Source organism: Crocodylus siamensis, chromosome 12 (genome assembly GCF_052110815.1).
Source record: "Crocodylus siamensis isolate JL-2025a chromosome 12, ASM5211081v1, whole genome shotgun sequence".
NCBI classification, from domain to species: domain Eukaryota; kingdom Metazoa; phylum Chordata; order Crocodylia; family Crocodylidae; genus Crocodylus; species Crocodylus siamensis.
In genome coordinates this window covers 10,041,315-10,060,945 of record NC_143406.1, presented here as the reverse complement: position 1 = coordinate 10,060,945, position 19,631 = coordinate 10,041,315, and the positions used below count along the sequence as shown (strand labels likewise).

The 19,631-nt window shown below is 43.5% G+C and overlaps 2 protein-coding genes across 9 annotated transcripts in view; one reads left to right on the top strand and one right to left on the bottom strand.

Annotated features, from left to right (window-relative positions):
* Positions 1-19,631, top strand: part of LOC149854596 (uncharacterized) — a 49,486-nt gene that overhangs the window by 18,815 nt on the left and 11,040 nt on the right. For all 3 annotated transcript variants that reach the window (XM_090023303.1, XM_090023301.1, XM_090023302.1), the window contains one exon: positions 10,529-10,645. In XM_090023303.1, coding sequence (XP_089879429.1) covers positions 10,548-10,645 — 98 coding nt within the window. In that variant the 5' untranslated portion in view covers positions 10,529-10,547. The remainder of the gene's footprint in view (positions 1-10,528; positions 10,646-19,631) is intronic.
* The window catches only part of NMNAT1 (nicotinamide nucleotide adenylyltransferase 1), a 29,380-nt gene continuing 13,572 nt past the window's right edge, over positions 3,824-19,631 (bottom strand). For all 6 annotated transcript variants that reach the window (XM_090023295.1, XM_090023300.1, XM_090023296.1 and 3 more), the window contains 4 exons: positions 15,337-15,489; positions 11,534-11,717; positions 10,287-10,432; positions 3,824-8,319 (listed from right to left, as the gene is read on the bottom strand). In XM_090023295.1, the coding sequence (XP_089879421.1) occupies positions 7,922-8,319; positions 10,287-10,432; positions 11,534-11,717; positions 15,337-15,454 (846 nt within the window). In that variant the 5' untranslated portion in view covers positions 15,455-15,489 and the 3' untranslated portion in view covers positions 3,824-7,921. The remainder of the gene's footprint in view (positions 8,320-10,286; positions 10,433-11,533; positions 11,718-15,336; positions 15,490-19,631) is intronic.

Below are 19,631 nucleotides of genomic sequence, written 5' to 3'. Positions count from 1 at the left end.
TCTACCCCAGCCGCTCTGTCACACGTAGAGTAACAGAGGTCATGGACAAGTTTCCATCTTGAAAATGAGCCATAAGAAGTATCCAGTGGAATTTTTTGTGAGACTTTTGCAGTGTCTTGACCTAATTCAGATGTGAGTAATTCAAGTCTGTCCCAAATATTCTCTCTGTTTTATTGTTTTTTTTATGTGGAACAGATATTTTTCAATTCCTGTCTTAAAACTATTATGTTGCTCTAAGTTATTAGGCAGGTGCCATGTTCTATCCTGGAGGTGGTTGAGGCTGCATCTACACAAGCACTTAACTGTGGAGTAGACTAATTAGCTGCAGAATAAACTGTCACTGCCTACATGTGTGATGTTATTAGGCTGCAGTAAACTAATTAATGCCACTGTAAGATAGCAGTGTTGAGGCCAGTACTATTTTACGGTGACGTAATTAACTGCGATTAAATGCTTGCATAGATGCTGACTGTGGGCATAAATTGTGTCCCGTGAGCCCAGGCAGCACAGGACCAAACTCTTGCCTGACACGAAGCCACATGGCTCTGCACTTTCAACACCCTTGTGCCCTAGCCAGCCCAACTGCCCAATGCCACCACCCAGAGCCTGGGCCTACCCCCCCAGGCCCACTGTCAGCCTGGGCTGAGCAGGGTAGGAGCAGCCCTAGCATCAACTGCTCTCAAATTATTATTGTCCTGGGTGTGCCCAGGAGTAGTTTATTTCAGCTCAAACTGCTCCAGAGTTTATTGCTTCAAATTAACTACATGTGTAGATACACCCTGAGAGTCAGAAACTGTGTTGTTTCTTTTGAATTAAATGGATGTTGTCAACATAAAAGAATAGACCTGAGCCCAATGAATAAATAATCTAATGAATATTTTTTTTTTCAGTTGCAGAACATTGGGAATATAATATAATTTCTGTGAATGTGCTTGTTTTAATTTATCGAGATAACTGATTTTTTTTTTGGAAAATATGCAATTTTCACTAATTTGGTTTTTCTCCTAAGCCTGGTCTACACTTTAAATATATGCTGACATAAACAATTTTATTACAGGACAGCCTGAAGTAGCAGGGGACTGGGTTTGATTTAGAACGAAGTCCTTATAATCCTATGTTCCTATTATTAGGGCTGTGATTTATCATATTAATATCAAACCCCTAGTTTGAGGGGAATTATTCCAGTATATTCTGCTTCCCATGTGGGAATTGCTGTACTGGTATTAAGCACCTTTATGTAGCTATCATGAGATCCATGCAACTGCCTAGTGTAGATGGGGCTACTCTTTTTAAAACTTCCCAAGGATCTTTTAACTTCCATGCAGATAAAGCCAAAAACAGAACAACTATCAATTTGGCAACTCTGAAAATAGGTTCTTTAAAGCAGAGGTGTCAATCTCATTCAGTCCCATGTGTCAGATGAGAGGTATGGAACCAGATGGGACCCACAGACCACCCTCTGTGCTAAAGGTATCTCATAGGGCTGGTCAACTGTGGGTGCCACATGTAACGTGCACCCTGGACTGGCTCTGTGTGCTGCTTGCACCACACATGCTAGCTCCAGTCCTACACCACATATTGCATGTGCCTGCACTAGCTCTGGGTGCAGCATGTGGTGCCTATGCTGGACCAACCCAGTGCAGGCCGCGGTGCACAGGAACGGTCTGAGGCACATGCTGTGTGCTAGTTCTGGCATGCAGGGCCAGTCTGTGGGTCTGATCCAGATTGGCCCCAGATCCAACAAGCAGGGGCAGTTTAGCATGGGTACCATATGCAGCATGTGCCCTAGACCCAGCCTGTGTGTTGTGTGGTGGGCCAACAGGTGCTCCCCTACTGGTGAGCCAATAGGAGGTGCACTGAATCACACACCTCACTGTGCCCAACCACCTTCCAGGCTCTGAGTGTCTCCCTGGGGGCACCCCATGTCCAGCCAACCCCCTCCCTGGAGCACATCTGCGAGCCTGGGACCACTGCTCCCACCACCCAGGATCTGGACTGTTATTGGCCCTGTGCCCCCTGGGAAACACAGCCCTAGTTGTCCTAGAGGGGACTTGCAAGAACTTGGGTTGCTTCCCCTAGTCTGAAGCACAAATAGTAGTCTTCCTTAGTCAGCCAGACCAAGGGGACCCCAAGGCATAATCTGCATCCTCTCCCAATAAGTCTCCCACACGAGGTACATAGGAGAATTTTATTGATTACAAGGAGTAGGTTTGGAGTAGGGTACAGGATAGAGCAATATCAGAGAAATACCTTAGAGTAAACAGGGTAGCTGTGTAGCCTTTGAACATGCATCTGAGTTACTGCAAGCTATATATCTAGTTAGATCTCATGTAGCTTACTCACAAGTATCATTGAGAGGCTGGTAGAACTTTCCTCTGGAGGCAGGAAGTTCATAGTGTGTCCATGTGTTTCCAGAAAGAGAGAGAGAGCTGCAGATGTCCAGCTCATCTCTGTGTCTTCATCATGGCTGCTGCCCCTCCTCCTGGGCAGTCTTTAACTTAGATAGACCTTATGACCTCACTCTGGGGTCCAGTAGAGACTAACTGAAATTGGCTACAAACCAATCAATTGGCAGTGCATCACTGGTTGCCAGGTAGACCGGCAGGGGCACCAGCTCCCCTCCCAGTTATGAGGTCCTTGCTAAGACAATAGAGGTTTAAGTCCCCTCCCTGATACCTGAGGTCTCACATGTAGGCTACGGGGTTGCTTAGCAACTAGAGTGATAGGCAGGTAAGAGACCTGGTCATCACCCGGCCAGCAAGAGTGGGAAACTTGAGACAAAGGGTGCAGTTTCCCTCCCACCTCAGGAATGTCTTCAGTTTAGTTCATGTACTCAGGTAAAGAGAAAAAAAAATGGTGGAGGTACAGGGAGGAGGCTGGGATGGAGATCCTCTGCATGCTGCATGCGCTGGCACCTGCCTGCACATTGTGTGCAACACGTGCCAGACAGGCTTCACATGCCACATGCAGTGTGTGAGCCTAAGAGCCACAGACAGCATTGTGGGCTGGACAACAGGGATCCGTGGACTGGACATGTAGCTTTGACACCCCTGTTTTAAAGGTTGGATTTAAGTGTCACTCCATTTTGCCCAGAGGCCATGCTAACTAATTTCACACCTGTTATTATGGAAAAGGTAGCAATTCCAAAATAGCCCTAATAGCCAAGAAATTAACTGAGTGACACATCCAAGCCAAGTGAAATTAGATGGGAGTCTTACAAATACATTCTAATGACATGAGCCAATGCTGGGAGAAGATACAAATTGATAAACATTTACCAATCAGCAGTCATGCTACCCTTTCTTGTTTAAACCATTCAGCTATGATAGGGGTGGGCAAAATGTGGCCTGCAGGCAGGATATAGCCTGCCAGGCTATTCTATCCGGCCTGTGGGGCCCCTAAAAAATTCAGAAAATTAATATTTATCTGCTCCTGGCTGCCTGTCATGCAGCCCTCAAAGGCTTGCCAAAACTCTATAAGCAGCCCTCCACCCAAAATAATTGGCCACCCCCTGAGCTATGACAATGCTGCTAGCGCTACAATATAAATTTTGACACTCAAGTATTTAAATTAGGAAAAGGTGTTTTAGCAAAAATAATTTCATGAACTCATATTTTTATGAACTCATATCAAGGGAAAACTGACTTCAGTCCAGCAAATTGTTTCCAGAGGATCTGCATAGGCAGATCTTATACCAGTGATGAATCCCAAAGACAGTGAGTGTTGGTGGTAAGGGCCCATGCAGAAAATATTGCAGGATTCAGGCCAAAGAATTGATTCATTATATGATTACTGGTAGACAAATTGACAGACTTGCTTATCACATAAAAGTCACTTTATTAAAAGGCTTGATACACACAACTGCCTGAAAAGCTAGCAAAACATAACTTGTTTATGTCATAATATTATAGGTCATCCTGTTTGGTACATTTTTCTCTACAGTTACACAAAATGCAGCAAAATACACCAGCACCATGATTTGCAAGGGTAAAGCTGAGATTTCCAGTGCCGTTGTACTCTGAAAAGTGGCTATCCAAACATGGTATTCTTTTACTGAAGAGTCATACAGTCATAGAGAAGTAGGGCTGGAAGGGACCTCCAGAGGTCAGCTAGTCCAACCCCCTGCCTGAGGCTGGATCATCCCTATCCAAACCATCCCATACAGGGTGGATAAAAATCAATTATTTAAAAACTATATATAAAAAAAATGAATTTTTTATTCAATTCTGATTTTTTGTTTTAATTGTATTTTTATTTAGATGCTTTTTAAAAAAAATAAACCTACATAAAGATAGTTTTAATTTAGGATATGTTAGAGCTCAAAGATATCATCATGGGATAGGGATTATAACTTCTAATTATATACTCTTTCTGACAATATATTCATGTAAACTTTTTTAAAAAGTTCTATAAATAGGTCACAATGTGCCATGGAATATATTAGGACCCCAACTTTATGGTTCCCAGAGGCTCCTCTATAGTTTAGTAAAGATTAAAGAAAATTACTCTACTCAATGGGACTCAGTGCTCAGTCTAGAAGATCCCATTAAGCATCTCTGTGATGTTTAGTTTCATTTCTCAAACTGTCCATTGTTGTCTCCAGAGATAGCATCCTTGATAACAGCAGTATATGGAGATGAGATAACAGACCTGATTACCTACTCATCAGCCCTATTCTCTTTGCAAGTTTGTGTACACAGAGTCAAGCCCTTACCTCTCGTTAAAAGCACAGTTTCAAGAAGTTAAACAAATAGAGGATTGTTGGGAGTGGAGTAGATCTGGGCAAGGAGGAAGAGTCTGGAGACAAACGCAAGTGGGGGGGGACGATATAAACAAAAAAGAAACATTTGGTGCAGAATATTCAGAAGTTTTGAGGGATAAGTTTCTGAGTATAGCCTCTCTGTAGAGAAACAATCTAACATATATAGTAGAAAAAGAGGAGGGGAGGGGCAACCAGCAAAGCCCAGAAGCATGGGAAATACCCATGGTAGAAAATAGGAGAATAGCTACACCTATATCACCCCTGACCAACCTCTTCTTGAACAGCACCAGTGATGGAGAGTCCATAATTTTCCTAGGCAGTCCTTTCCACTACCTCACTTTTCTAACAGTGAAGAAGTTTCTCCAGGTATTTAATTTAAATTTACTTTGCTGCCACTTCAAGCCATTGGTTCACGTCCTCCTCTCTGCAGCAAGAGAAAAGGTGCTTTCCCTGTTGCCTGTCTCTGGACCTGCTCTAACTTCTCCCCATCCTTTTTAAAACGTGGAGCCCAGAACTTCACACAGTATCCCAAATGATGCCTAACCAGTTCCAAGTAGAGAGGCACTATCACCTCCTGTGTCTTACACCTAATGCTTCTGTTGATACAGACTCATATAGTGTGTGTGATCTACCAGGACTCCCAGTTTGTTTTCCAAATGCCATCCAGCCGTCACATATTGTATTTGTATTTTTGATTATTCCTCTTAAGGTATAGTACCTTACATTTGTCTGCACTGAACTTCATCTTGTTAGCTGTAGCCCAACTTTCCAATCTGTTGAGATCCTTCTGAATTGCACTTGCATCCTCCAATGTGTCGATAATCTTTCCCAGTTTTGTTGTCTGTGAACTTGCTTAAGATGTCTGCTCTGTCTGTGTATTCACAGGTACATTAGCTAACTTTATTTATTAGAACTAAATCTGGACTCCTTTTTGTCAGTTTGGCAAAATCAATGTAGCGGGGGGCAGGGAGAAGGAAGAGAAAGAGGGAGAGCTTGAAAGTAGAAGATGGATTTTTTTCCCTTCCTGTGCAACATCAATAAAACCGTTTACCAAGGTCCAAATAGTTAAAGATGTGGGATTGCTGAGTCAACTTTGAAGCATAACTTGGCCTATGATAGCTGATGATGCACAAGCTGTTGTCTTTCAAAACCCAGTGGGCATTTGCATAGCTGTACCTGTTGTGAACTGAATACATTTAATCTGAAAATCACTGAGAACACATACCTGACACAATTTTTGCCACTTTGCAGAATTAGAAATCCACTTAGTTTAATCTCATCTTGCCATATTAAAAAAAAACAACCTTACAGATGCTCCTAGGTTAGTGATGGGCAGGAACCAAAAGAGGTTTTAAAGCAGAAAAGAATTCCATCATGTGTATGTCCATTTGGACAGGCTATGCACTGTTCACCTTAGAGCATTGTTGGAGAGACAATAGGTCAACAGCATCCTTATTCTATTTAGACAATAGCTCAGTAAGTCCCAGAATTTTTGGTAAGGCACTTAATTCACCCAGACAGCAGAGAGTGATGGAAAAGAGGACACAGAATTCACTAGTATTTTCAAGCTTTACAGTGCGTTCTAGCTCACACTAAAATACTAGCATAGATTACTTTGTTTTGCTTTTTGGTCACTTCAGAAACCAATTTTTAGTAAATAAAAACTTACATATTTAGTTAACATTGAAATCCTGTTCTCTCCTCCTCATTTCCACTTACAAAAAGCAATTCCGGCTGGGTACAGAAATCAAATCTTATTCATCCTTTGAAAAAAAGCAGTCATTTACAGTACATCGGTGCAGTAACGCCATTCTTAGCCTTTACTTATTAAAGCAGTAGCTGGACTGAGATTCTGAAATAGGTCTGTCTCTTCATGAGAAACAGTGTTGAGCTTAAAATAAGGCAATTATGATACCATTTCCTGCTCCTGATTAGCACTAAACATATCTCAAAGACTAAGGCCTCTAGGGGGAAACAAAGGAATGAAGTTATTCACTGTCTTTGTATATAGCTGGAGGCTCATCTCATGCTATCCCTTCTTGTTTAAACCATTCAGCTGTGACAATGCTGCTGGTGCTACAATGTACATTTTTTTCTAGCAAGTGGCTTTCAATCCTTCTCATTGTTCTTTGTTTTATGATATAATACTGTAGGAACAATAAAGTATTTGAAATGAGTAAGACTATATGCTCCGGATTTTGGTGTATGGTAATTACTCTGTATCGCTGATAAGAAAGGAAATGTAACAGTTTTTTAAAAATGTTATCAAGCTTTCAAATAAAGACAGCTGGAGGGTAACTGTCTTGAAATTATTTTGCTTTCGTTGGGCTCTAACGCTACTCCCAGAGCCACTCCAAGACAGAGACCCTTAAGCCAAAAGCTTGGAGGTAACTTCTTCAAAGCAGGCAGGTGCAAACCAATTGCTGTCCTGAGAAGAAACTAACTTGCCCTGGGGGATGTTACCCCAGGTTGGAGCCAGGCTAAAATTTCCTGGGTTACAGCAGGTTTATTCTGGATCCAAGGGGTTACAGTCTGCAGCTGCAACTTTTATTTTTCTCAGGCAACTGCGGTTTTCTCCGGAAATCTTGGTCATTTTTCATGATGTTTTTACAATACTGGAAATTACTCTCTCTGAACTGGGAAAATAAACAGATGAGTTTAATCCATCTCCAGGCAGTTTCACTTCCAGGTATTCACACACCAGAGTTTATTGTCATGCTTTATTCACATTCCTTTGTGAAAATATTTAAATGTGTGTGCGCACACACAGCAAAAACATTTGCTGCTGAATGTATAAAAAAAAATCCATAAAGATATGCAACAGTAGATTTTACTAAACTTAAATGTAAAAGCTTAAGCTTTGCTGTGATTTTCCATTGCCTTGCCTCGTTTGTTGCCATTTCTACTTTGGCAAAGTGAAGGTAAAACATTTTGCACCCAATTTATTCTCACTCTGAACAATGGTAAATGACAACAATAAGGTGGAAGACACTGAAGGAAATCAAGCTTCTAAATGGTGGAGGCCCACCATTGTGGGCTTCTGAATCCTTGTGAACACAAAACTCCAGCTAAATTCCATGGCAGTTGCATGCAGATTCACTAGAAAAGTTCAATTTCCATTTTTACAGCATAAAGAAAGAAGGACTGATTACAAGTCTGCTACTGCTTTGAACTTGCATGTTTCTGTAAAGGAGCCAGAATTTCCTCAGCATTCTTGTCTTCGCTCCCTGGACTATACAGATCATGTTTTTCAATGTAAGCCTGAACTGCATCAGGTACCAAATACCTGATACTCTGGCGTCTGCGTAGTGCTCTACGGATCTTGGTAGAGGAGATATCATTGGTGATCCACTCGTCCACCACGTGAATGTTATTCCTGTGTTCCCACAGTATGTCGGACTCATAGATAAATTTCTGGACGTGGTATCCAACCCTGTTGATGCACACAAGGCCATAGTCTGCCACAATTTCAGTGATGTCTTCTGATTTCCATAGGTTGGGCACTCCAAAGGATTCTACTATGTCACTGCCACAGAGTAGCTTAATCTGTGGGACACCTAGAGAAGGGGGATGAACAAGGATGTGGCTTTAGTCACTGTGCTATTTTCTTACTCTACAAGTACATTTAATTTTTAAGCTACCTCTCCATATCCTGGCAAAAGTTGAGATAAAAGAGGTGAAATTAAGAAAAGGAACTTTCAGGCTGAGCATTAAAAAAAGGGAACACAAGAAAAAAAATGTATTCTAACGATTACTATTAGCCTCTGAACAGGATATTTTTCCACAGGAAATAGTAAACCCCCTGTTACTTGGCCAAAAGTACTGGATAATATACTCCAAGGAACAGTCCTCTGCTGGCCTTCTGAAAAAGCAGGCCGTCACTGTGCAGATTAAAAGTGACAGAGAGCTCTACAGAAGAGTAACATCCAGAGGGATTTCTAATGCATACTTATCTGACATTCCTCTGGGGTTAGAGGAGGAAAAAACAATTAGAAACCTAGTTTCTTCCCTTTTCCTGATTTTATATTCCAAAACTGACTGTGCGCTCCCTCAGGGTGTATCTATATTTTAAAGAAGCTCACAGTTCCTACCAGTAGGAACTGTCCTAATGGAAGTGAGCTTGGGAATGCCACTGATTTACAACGTCACACGGTGCCACGTGGTGACAGGAATGTAGTAATGCACCCTTCCTTTTTACAGGCTGAGAAATCCTCCACAATAGGGCTGCGCAAAGCTTCGGGTGCCGATTCGATTTGGAGGAGATTCAGACCGATTCAGTGGCTGAGTCTGCAATTCCGAATCGAATCAGGGGACCAATAAAAAGGTCTGAATCAATTCAAAGCTCTCCGAATCTTCGGAAAAGATTCCCTGCAAGGCCCCATCCCGTGCCTGCTCCCCCAGCCTCCCATGACTGTCCTGCCCACCCCAGCTCCCGGTGACTCACAGGGTGTTGCCAGGCAGGGAGGCAATCCTTGCTGCCCCTCACTCTCCCGCGCTGCATGAGGGGCTCTGCACAAGTCCCCCGAGTCCCCCGCCCTTCCCGCCGCTGTCCCAGCCCCCCTCATGGCTGCCCTGCCTGCCCCAGCTCCAGCCCTGTAAGAAAAAAAAAACCCTGTGAAAAATCCCGGGCTCACCGCTCCTGCAGTTGCCTTCAGGCTTCGGGGGGTTCATGGAAGAGCCCCCCATACAGCGGGGGGCAGTGGGGATTGCCCTCCGCCAGCAGGAACAGTGAGTCCGGGGGGGAGGGGGTGTTTCACAGTTTTGTTTTTTTAAGGGGCCAGAGCTGAGGCGGGTGGAGTAGCCAAAGGGGGGCACTGGGGGAGCAGGGAAGGGCCAGGGGATTTGTGCAGAGCCCCCCATGCAGCATGGGCAGTGGGGGGCAGGAGGGATTGTCCCCCACCCAGCAGCACCCGCTGAGTCCAGGTTTTTTTTCCCAAGTGCCAGGAGCTAGGGCAGGGATAGCAGCCATTGTTGGGCTGGGAGAGCGGGTGGGGGATGGGCCTCACCTGGCTGATTCGGGACAGCGATCTGAATCACCAAATCAAATCACTGTCCCCCGAATCAGCTGAATCTGAATCCGAAGTGAATACTAGCCACTTTGCACAGGCCTACTGCAAAACGTTAGTTCATTTTGTTTGCTACTTTTTTATCTTTCGTGTGTGGCTGACACCAGTAGCTTCTAGCCAGGGGAGACTAATGTGAAAAACTGACAGAAAACGGATTTACAAAAATGCAAAAAACAACACACAGACAAAACATGGGGAAAAAATAGTGTGGAAGAGTAAAAGGGGCTCACTGGCAGAAATCAAGAACTGTTAATGAAGGGTCTCCAGGACTTAAGCAAGTCAGTTCACTTTAGATCTTTAACCACACAGATGTGAAGGTTAAGCTAACGTTCAGTAATAAAATAAGGTGCTTTTGAAAGATAACAGTAAAAGGAAAAGGCTTCCTTAGAACAGAGTCCTGTGGCCTAGGAATGAAAAAAAGCATTCTTATAGGGATTACTTTTACAAATGCACTTAACTCTTTGTTCCTGGGTTTTGTTGATTCTTTTTAATGGGAACATGACTATTTCCTTCCTTTTTTCTCTTCCGTCCCAGCTTTGTAAGAGGGGCAGTCCTCTGTGGGCTGTTAGTAGGATTAGAAGACATACATTTCTGATGATGGTATCTACAAAAAAAATTAATTGCAGACAGTATTAGAAGTGTGCGATAGAGCAGGAAGAATACCACCTACTGTATAACTTTTCATTGCTTCCTCTTGCAGTACCCAGTACTTTCCCTGTATGCCTCTTATCCAAGAACCGATCTGCTCTGACCATGGACTGCAAGATCTGAGTCCTGTGAAGGCCAACATGCTGGGGCCAGGTAGAGGATCAACAAAGTAAGTTTATTTTAAAAAAGGAAGAAACTGAATACAGTCAGAGTGTCAGAAACCACCTAAAGTAGGAAGGCAGGGACAGGGGCACTACTAGGGAAACAGCTTACGCCTTACAGACAAGAAGATCAAAAAAAAGACATTCCTTTAGGAGATTCTCATAGCACCTTTTAAAAGTACCTTAGAGCAGCAGTGGGGATCAGCAGAGTTGAATGGGGGAAGCCTGCGGAGCATGTTGTCACTCTACTCCTGGCTTGAGCCACTGTTGAGTCCCCCACCTTTTTCAGCACTAAAACTTACCAAAAAGTATGTAAATAAATGACATGGAAATGTTCATCTGTTTAGAGGCTCGTCATACAGCTGTATGTGGGGCTGGAACCCAGCTGCAGAGGATTAAGGGGAATAGCCTACCTGCTTAAGACCACTGGCTCAGCTGACAGAGATGATGTGGTGGGCTCAGAGGAAGTTAAGAGCTCCCAGGAAGGAAAGCTGGGGGAGGAGAGGAGACTGGTGCTTAAGGAGAAGCACAAGGACTGTGTTGCTCCTCCAGGTCTGAAGAAACACCAGAGGTTTGATTTTGTCTTTGTACCTGTAGTAAGACACTTTCCATATGGATAATAAAAGGACTAGAACTAAGAACTCACTAGTTTTATAAGGAAACTGGCTCCTGATTCTGCCTAAGGGAGCGTCAACCTGCTACAGGGCTTAGTACTACAACTCTGACTTATGTGGAAAAAATTCTTGCTCACACAGACACTCCCTTTGACTTCAATGGGACTAATCATGTCATAAGGGTTGCAGAATTGGTACCTAGCCATGTAGCCTTTTAAATTATACTCTTCCTGATTCTCTTCCAGGTATAAATGTGTTTTTCAGTGTGTGGCTGTGTGATACCTTAAGACTCTGAGCGTCTCCGACCACTCATTCTGACAGCTTTCCCAGTCATCAACTTCCACCCAGTCTGAGCTTTGCGTAGCTAGTTTTGCCATGGTTACCCGGTGACTGGCATTGATCAGACCTTTCTTTCGATATGCATCACTGACTGGTGAAATGATTCCTTTGATTACTTTGTATTTTCCTGTGGGAAAAAAAATGCACCAACCAACATTGAATAGATGTAACTTCATGGTATTATGTGTAAGGTACTTCATATGCATTATGTTATTTAAGAGAGCATGAATTCCAGTTTTTAAACAGAACCCTTATAAATAACACAGCCCACTGAAGTTGGAAAAGTGCTGTGTGCTCTTGCCAATGCATGGGGTAAAACTGTGCAAAAGAATTTGAATCGTACTGCTGAAGGTGGGAAATAGAGACTACAGAGAGAAATGGGTGGGAGGTGGCTCTAACAGATGAGGTATGTCTGTGTCAAACTGCCAGTTTAATTGTGAGTTGTGGACCCCATTTTTTGCTCTGGGGACTTCATCTCCTATTATGACCTTAATCTGGGAGTAGCACCTCCTTCATATTGTTCTGCAGTTTCATAGTTTGTAGGGTCAGAAGGGACCTGAGCAGATCATCAAGTCCGACCCCCTGCCATGGCAGGAAAGGGTACTGGGGTCAAATGACTCCAGCAAGGTGTACATCTAACCTCCTCTTAAAGACCCCCAGGGTAGGAGCCAGCACCACTTCTCTTAGAAGTTGGTTCCAGATCCTAGCCGCCCTGACCGTGAAGTCACGCCTCCTGATGTCTAATCTGAATTTACCCTCTGCCAGCTTGTGACCGTTATTTCTAGTCACTCCTGGTAGTGCTTGGGGGAACAGGGACTCCACCAGTGCCTGCTGGTCCCCTCTGACTATTTTGTAACAGGCCACTAGATCCCCATCAGCCTTCTCTTGTGGAGGCTGAACAGGTTTAGGTCCCAGAGCCTCTCCTCGTAGGGCCTGTCCTGCTGCCCCCTGATCATGCGAGTGGCCTCCTGTGGACCCTCTCCATGTTGTCCACATCCCTCTTGAAGTGCGGCGCCCAGAACTGGACGCAGTACTCCAGCTGCGGCCTGACCAACGTGTCACTGAAGTTGTCCAAAGACTGAGCCATACGAATATCTCAGCCATAGTTAAAAGAGCTGAAAAGTTGTAGCACAGCAAACAAGAGCCATCAATATTGAATGACTCCTCCTTACTGGAACTACAGATTTTCTACCAGTAAGTCTACTGACCCTGAATTAAGCTAACATGAGAACGCTGTAAGTTGGAACTCCCTCACCCGGAGTTTATGGACAAAATCTGGAAAAAGACTCTTTTGAAAGAGAGCTGCTTTTCTAAGCAAGGGAATATGCTACAAGTACATGGAAGAATACCAGGCTAAGAACAGCAAGAAGAACTGCCCAACTGAAGGACACTGGCAGGGCTTACAAAGACGGCTAGATCAGATCTAGGCGCTGAGTTCAGGCTGCTGCTGTTTTTCCCAAAACTGGAACCCTCCAGTCCTGTTAAAAGTGAAATGTGTACAGTTAAAGACAGTCTTTTACAAGCCACATGTCCCTAGCCTTATTGAGCTGTTGTACCTGAAAAGTGTAACTGGAAACCAGAGTTTCAACAGCCAGGGTTATGGGAAAATGTGTCTAAGCAACTGAAGGCCCAAAGGGTGGGGCACTAATTCTGAGGTCTCAGGCAACTGGACCATGGGGAGGGAGGTGAGGGAGTTCCAAGTTACAGCTCTCTCTCACTGCCTCAGAAGGTTGTTAAATAGAGTCTGTGCCGGAGAGACTCAGGATGGCTTTGAAACACATAGACTCAGGAGCTGAGTCCTTTTGCAATACATAGGGCCTATTTAGAGGCAGTAGCAGAGGCCAGAGCTGAAGAGATGAGCTGCTGCTGTATATTACTGCACCATTTTCATAGAAGGCTTTTTCCTTAATGGCTGGAATAAAGTGCATAATCTGGGGATATGAAGGATAAAATGATGAAAATGAGTCCAACATGAGCAGCTAACTATGCACCAGGCTTACAGCCTTCATCATACTTCTGGTCATCCGTTGAGAACATAAGAATTGACATTTACTGGGTCAGACCATAGGTCCATCTTATCCAGCATCCTGTGTCACAGTGGTGGAGAGTGGATGCTGAAAGGGAGAGTCATCATTGACTCCAAGATGAACATGGGCCGGCAGTGTGGGGATGCAGTCAGGAAGGCCAACCGTACCTTGTCGTGCATCCACAGATGCATCTCGAGCAGGTCCAAGGAGGTGATCCTTCCCCTCTGTGTGGCACTAGTCAGGCCGCAGCTGGAGTACTGCGTCCAGTTCTGGGCGCCGCAGTTCAAGAGGGATGTGGACAACATGGAGAGGGTCCACAGGAGGACCACTCGCATGATCAGGGGGCAGCAGGGCAGGCCCTACGAGGAGAGGCACCGGGACCTGAACCTGTTCAGCCTCCACAAGAGAAGGCTGAGGGGGGGGATCTAGTGGCCTGTTACAAACTAGTCAGGGGGGATCAGCAGGCATTGGGGGAGTCCCTGTTCCCCCGTGCACTGCCACGAGTGACCAGGAATAACAGTCACAAGCTGGCAGAGGGTAGATTTAAGCTAGATACCAGGAGGCGCTACTTCACAGTCAGGGCGGCTAGGATCTGGAAACAACTTCCAAGAGAAGTGGTGCTGGCTCCTACCCTGGGGGTCGTTAAGAGGAGGTTAGATGTACACCTTGTTGGGGTCATTTGACCCCAGTACTCTTTCCTGCCATGGCAGGGGGTTGGACTAGATGAGCTACTAAGGTCCCTTCTGACCCTAGAAACTATGAAACTGGATATGACATTGGGCTTTTTTTCTACTGTTCCTCTCTCACTCGCAGCCTCCACATTAAAGGTCTAGGAGGTTCTAATTCAGACCATATCCCTACCCTACCATGCTCAGTGGCTATTGATGCCTCTTTCCTCTGAGAATTTGTCTAATCCCCTTTTGAATCTGGCTAAACTGTCAGTTTCCACAACATCTGGTGGTAATGAGTTCCACGCTTGAATTACCTGCTGTGTGAAAAATAATTTCCTTTTGTTAGTTCTAAACATACTTCCTACTAGTTTGATTTTGTGACCCTTAGTTCTTGTATTGAGAGAGACAGTAAATAATAAATCCCTGTTTACTTTCTCTTTGCCAGTCAGTGTTTTGTAAACCCATATCGTGTCCCCCCCTCTCAGGTGTCTCTATTCTACACTGAACAGGCCTAGTTTACTTAGTTTCGCCTTATATGCAAGCCCTTCTGTTCCCTAATCATTTTTGTTACCCTTCTCTATACCTCTTTGAGAGTGAAAAGAGGAAGAGACAGGCTGAGAAAAATTTGAGAGAGATTACGCCAATATCCTATACCTTCATTGTTTCTCAGCACAAAATATGTGCAAGTAGCAGAGCAGTTCCCCAGTATTTTTAAATATGCAGCAGAAGGTCTAATCACTTATTTGAAAGATAGCAATAAGTATGTTTTTCTGACATTTTGTGATTCGAAAGGAAAAATAATAAAACTAATTTTTTTGGCTTCCACCCAACATGAGTGACAAACGACAAATATGGAGGACTCTACTAATTTACTTTGCCTGGCTTAATTAGTATTGCACATACATGTGCACATCTCTGCATCTTGTGAGTGTGTATCCAAAGCAAACGCAAACTGCTGCAAACAACTACACATACAGATGGGGCTGGAAACACAATCACACCCATCTCAGAGTTCTTCATTTTGAGTTAGCTAAGTCATTATCCCTACCTGTTTCCTGCAAGTAGTCTTTAGCCAGTTCAAATAACCTTAGGTGCATGTTGGTGATTGGATTGAAGGAGCCACAGGCTACCAGCACAATCTCTGTCCTGTTGTCTGGATTTTCCATACCCAAGTGAATAACTTCAGACTCCCTGCCGAAAGCTACAGAAAGGGGAGAGGAGATTAAAAAGTTATTTCTGTTCCTAACTGAAGGACAAATAAAGCAGAAGATGGCCAGGTTATAAATGATTAGCCTGTCTTTCTAACATCAACACTGGCTCTACAATTTCTTACACAATCTTACATTTCTGGAGTTAGAAAGTTAACATCACTGAATCTAATTGTTCCACTGTGGGCACATCTACGCAAGACGTTTACTGTGTAGATGACTAATTAACTGCGTGGTAAACATCTCAGCATCTACATGTACGCCTCTATTAGGGTACACAAAACTAATGAGCTCCACAGCAGGAAAGGACTTGTAAATACAAGGGTTAGCCCTGCACTGAAGCATCCTTATGCCCCAGCCAGCCCCTCCACAGCACACTGAGTCCAGTTGGAGCAACCCCAGGCTGGCAGGCTGACTCCCCAGGCTGGCAGGCTGACCCCCTGGGTCTCCTGCTAGCCAGGGCTGCTGCAATCCAGCTCAGTGTGCTGCGGTCCAGGTGCACATGTAAGCCGCACACCCGGGAGCTTCCTGGGAGCAATATGTTCCACAGTTTATTGCTGAGTGTTAACAGCTCATGTAGCTACACCCTGTGTCCAGAAGGTGCTGTGTAGGTGGCAAACTGGTATCTTTTTGCCCCAGACAGGACTGTGACTCCTCTGCAGATCTTAAGAACGGGAAATGTAAGGTAGGGATCCTCAAAGTTTTGTGAAGGATGCAGAAGGAAGAGAGTAAGGAGAAGACTGCATGAGATTTGGCATGACATATCGCTAGACAACTGTCCTAAACAACAACTGAGAGCCTAGGTAGTAAGCATAGCATATAAAGTAGAGAACAGCACTGCTGCCACCCTAAGTATACAAACATCATGAGTAGGGACCTATTTAAATTGCAGTTTTGTGACCTTTGTATTTGCCATAATTTTGTGCAGAATCACCTGAAAAAAAAAGCTTACCGGAATACAAAGAGAGCATGGCAATCCTTGAAACCACAAAGCATGTGGTTTGAGAGCTACTGAGAGACTGAGCAAGTGATGTAGACTTGGTGAAGGTGCCAGTCAGAAAAGTTAAAGGGTTTTGGCGCCATCTTTTAAGAAGCCAGATACAATGCTACAGCAATGCTGAAGCCTGAAGATGAACAAAAAGAAATCCAAAAAAGCAAAATACATTTCAGGTCAGGATCACATAAGGCAGTTCCCTGTAGGAACCTTATGTGCAGATACATGGTGGTAAATTGTTTTGTTCATTGTGCAGCGTGACTCTGCTGTTTTTCCCCAGCTCATTCGTCGATAAGCATTTGGAGTCCGACTCATATAAAGGAAAAGGCTGCTGCAGAGACTAAAGGTCAGAGCAAGAAACAAATGACTATGTCCTTGATCTTTAAAAGAACCACTGAAAGCAGTCTGACAAGAAGAGAGGTTACATTCATGCTAGTGGAGGCATTCATGGCCATCAACATTCCTCTGGAGAAAATTGATAACCCTAAATTAAGAGACTACTTGAACTAATATGTGCCAAATTCTGGCAGCTTCCCGTGTGCAGACAAGCTTTGCCAAGATGATCTACCAAGAGTAATTGCTTTGTATGTTCCATCTACAAAATCTGCATTGGCAGAATATGAATCAGTCTCGATTGTAACAGATGAAGCAACAGCTGTCTAAGATAACTATGTTCTGCACATTTTATTTGTACCTGGGAGCTGTATAGACCATAACTTGCCTGCTTTTTAAACAGAGCCAATTCACTTTGCATCTGTCAATTTTTCTATCATAGCACAAGCTGTAGTGAAGACTGTTGTAAACTACGGCTTAGAATTTAACAAGATCTCAGCATTTGCGTCTGATTATGCAATGTATGTGCGCAAAGCTCTCTGTGATGTCCTCCATGAAATCATGTCACCCAAAACGCATAAAACCTTTCTTCAGTAAGTGACACCTGGCGGACATGTTTTCCTGATGTGCATAGTCTGGTTTCCTGTTTTTTAAAAAGTGGAAACCTTATGTGCAGATACATGGTGGTAAATTGTCAAACATTGTCCACACCATAAGCTTTGTTGCAGGGAGCCTGTCACCAATCAAGGTGGGGATTTACATATGACTGTGTCACTTCCACCCGAGCTAGTGTTTAAAAGGTGGAATTCATGGTTTAAGGCAGCTTGTTACCGCACAAAGAATATGAGATACTACCAGCAATGTGTATGTGAGGAGCCTGAAATCACATCTGGCACACAGTGCATGCTTAAATTATGTGATCTCTTATGACAGGGTGACATTGAAGATCAAGTTAAGTTTGGAGCTGAAAATGTGATTTGGTTCATGGAGTGTCTAATGCGGTTTGAAAGTTGGTAGGCTTTGATCCATCAAGCATACAACAAGCTAATTAATTCAGTAAGTTGGGTCAAAGGCATGGGATCACAACTTTCAAACTGGCAACATGAAAACCAGCAGAGACAAGAACTGCAAAGCTGAATCAGTACTAGAAGTACGATCAAACATTACCACCGCAGTTTAAACAACTGTTTCCTTTTTCAGTGCCATTTGCATTTTTTACCTCAACCAGGTGCCTTTTCTGAGTTTTGACCCTTAGCTACTGAAATGAATCCCTGGATGGCAGAAAGAGCATGAGAAGGAACATGCTGCTTACACGAATTTTGTTGAAGTGCCAGATGTCTTTGACTATGACTGTTTTGGGAGTCTATTTCTGATTGGTTACCACATCTCTACAACTTGGCAAAATGCTGCCTTAAAATTCCACCCAATTCAGTGGATACAGAATGTGCCGCCTCAGTGTATGGACAAGCGTTCACACCGCGGAGACGCAGGATGTCAGCTGCAACTGCTGGTGGATGCTGCATGACAGCATTTAACAACTAACATGAATTGTTTCTATCCAGGTTAGCATTATTTAGGATGACTAAACTTAGTGTAGAACGCTAATAATAAATTATGATGATATTAGTTACAATTCATATTGCATATAAATGTAGAGCCATACTATTTCAATTTAGATACAAATTTAATACTCAGATTTATAATAATGCAGCAATTTATTTGATATTTCAGTGAACTTCCCTATATAATTATGCCACAGTTTTTGCCTCTCAGCCAGTTAGCAGCAAGCTGTGGGGCTGCCAAGACCACTTGGCCAATTAGCAGGGGAGGAAGGAGGGCTTGCCACAAAAAGACCATGAAATTGGCTCCCTGAGCCATGAGTAGCCCATGAAAATCCCTGTTTCACTGAGATTTAGGTAGGCCCCTAATCATGAGTCAACCCAGTCCCATTAACATGCAATTATTAAAGTAGACCCCTCCACCCCCACACCTTTTTTTGTTTTTAGAAATTTTATTTAACATTCATTCCAAGCCATTAGCATGCTCTGCATTTCTGTTTTCAAGCCCTTCTATATGAGAGTTAGAAACGTACTTAAAAAGAAAGAACTCATTCCTGTGGATTCCAGTAGTTGGGGGTTTAATTAAAAAACTGTAAGACTCTAAATAAAATCATAAGAGCTAGCATCACTGTAGTCGACCTCTGATGTGCTTATTAAAAAGCCCATACCCTTTCAACTTTCTCTATGAAAACATCATAAAGTGTAAGTTGCTGTCACCATCTGCCCACCAGTCTATGCTTAGTTACAGGGGACCCAGTAGGGTCTTGATTTCCCTCAGCGTTAATGTGCATCAATCACTGTGCAGATAAAATGGCACAAAAGATATTCAGCGGGTGGCCAAGGTTCAAAGAATAGTGACACATGGTGTCATTAAAGTTTAAAGGTCCTGGAGTTTGTATATTTGGCAGCTCACTATTAGTAAATAGTTTTAGTCAAGAAAACAAAAGCACCAGGTGTTTCAAACACATTTAACTTGTGGCTGTCCTCAGTTAGCAGCCTGTAATATTTTCAGCAGAACTTTTGCAGAAGTTGGCCCTAGACTCAATCCTGCAAACTAGCAGAATTGCTGCTTTCAGAAAAATCATTTCTTTAACTCTGCTTTTCCCCTAATAAATTCTTCACAGAGAAGAAGTGAGAGAGAAACAAGCACAGCTCACACCCACAAATGATAACATTATTTCTGTTGCAGAATGGGAAGGGAGAGAGGCCTTTATTTTTAAACAGCTGGGAAACATTCAGCACCCGTGAT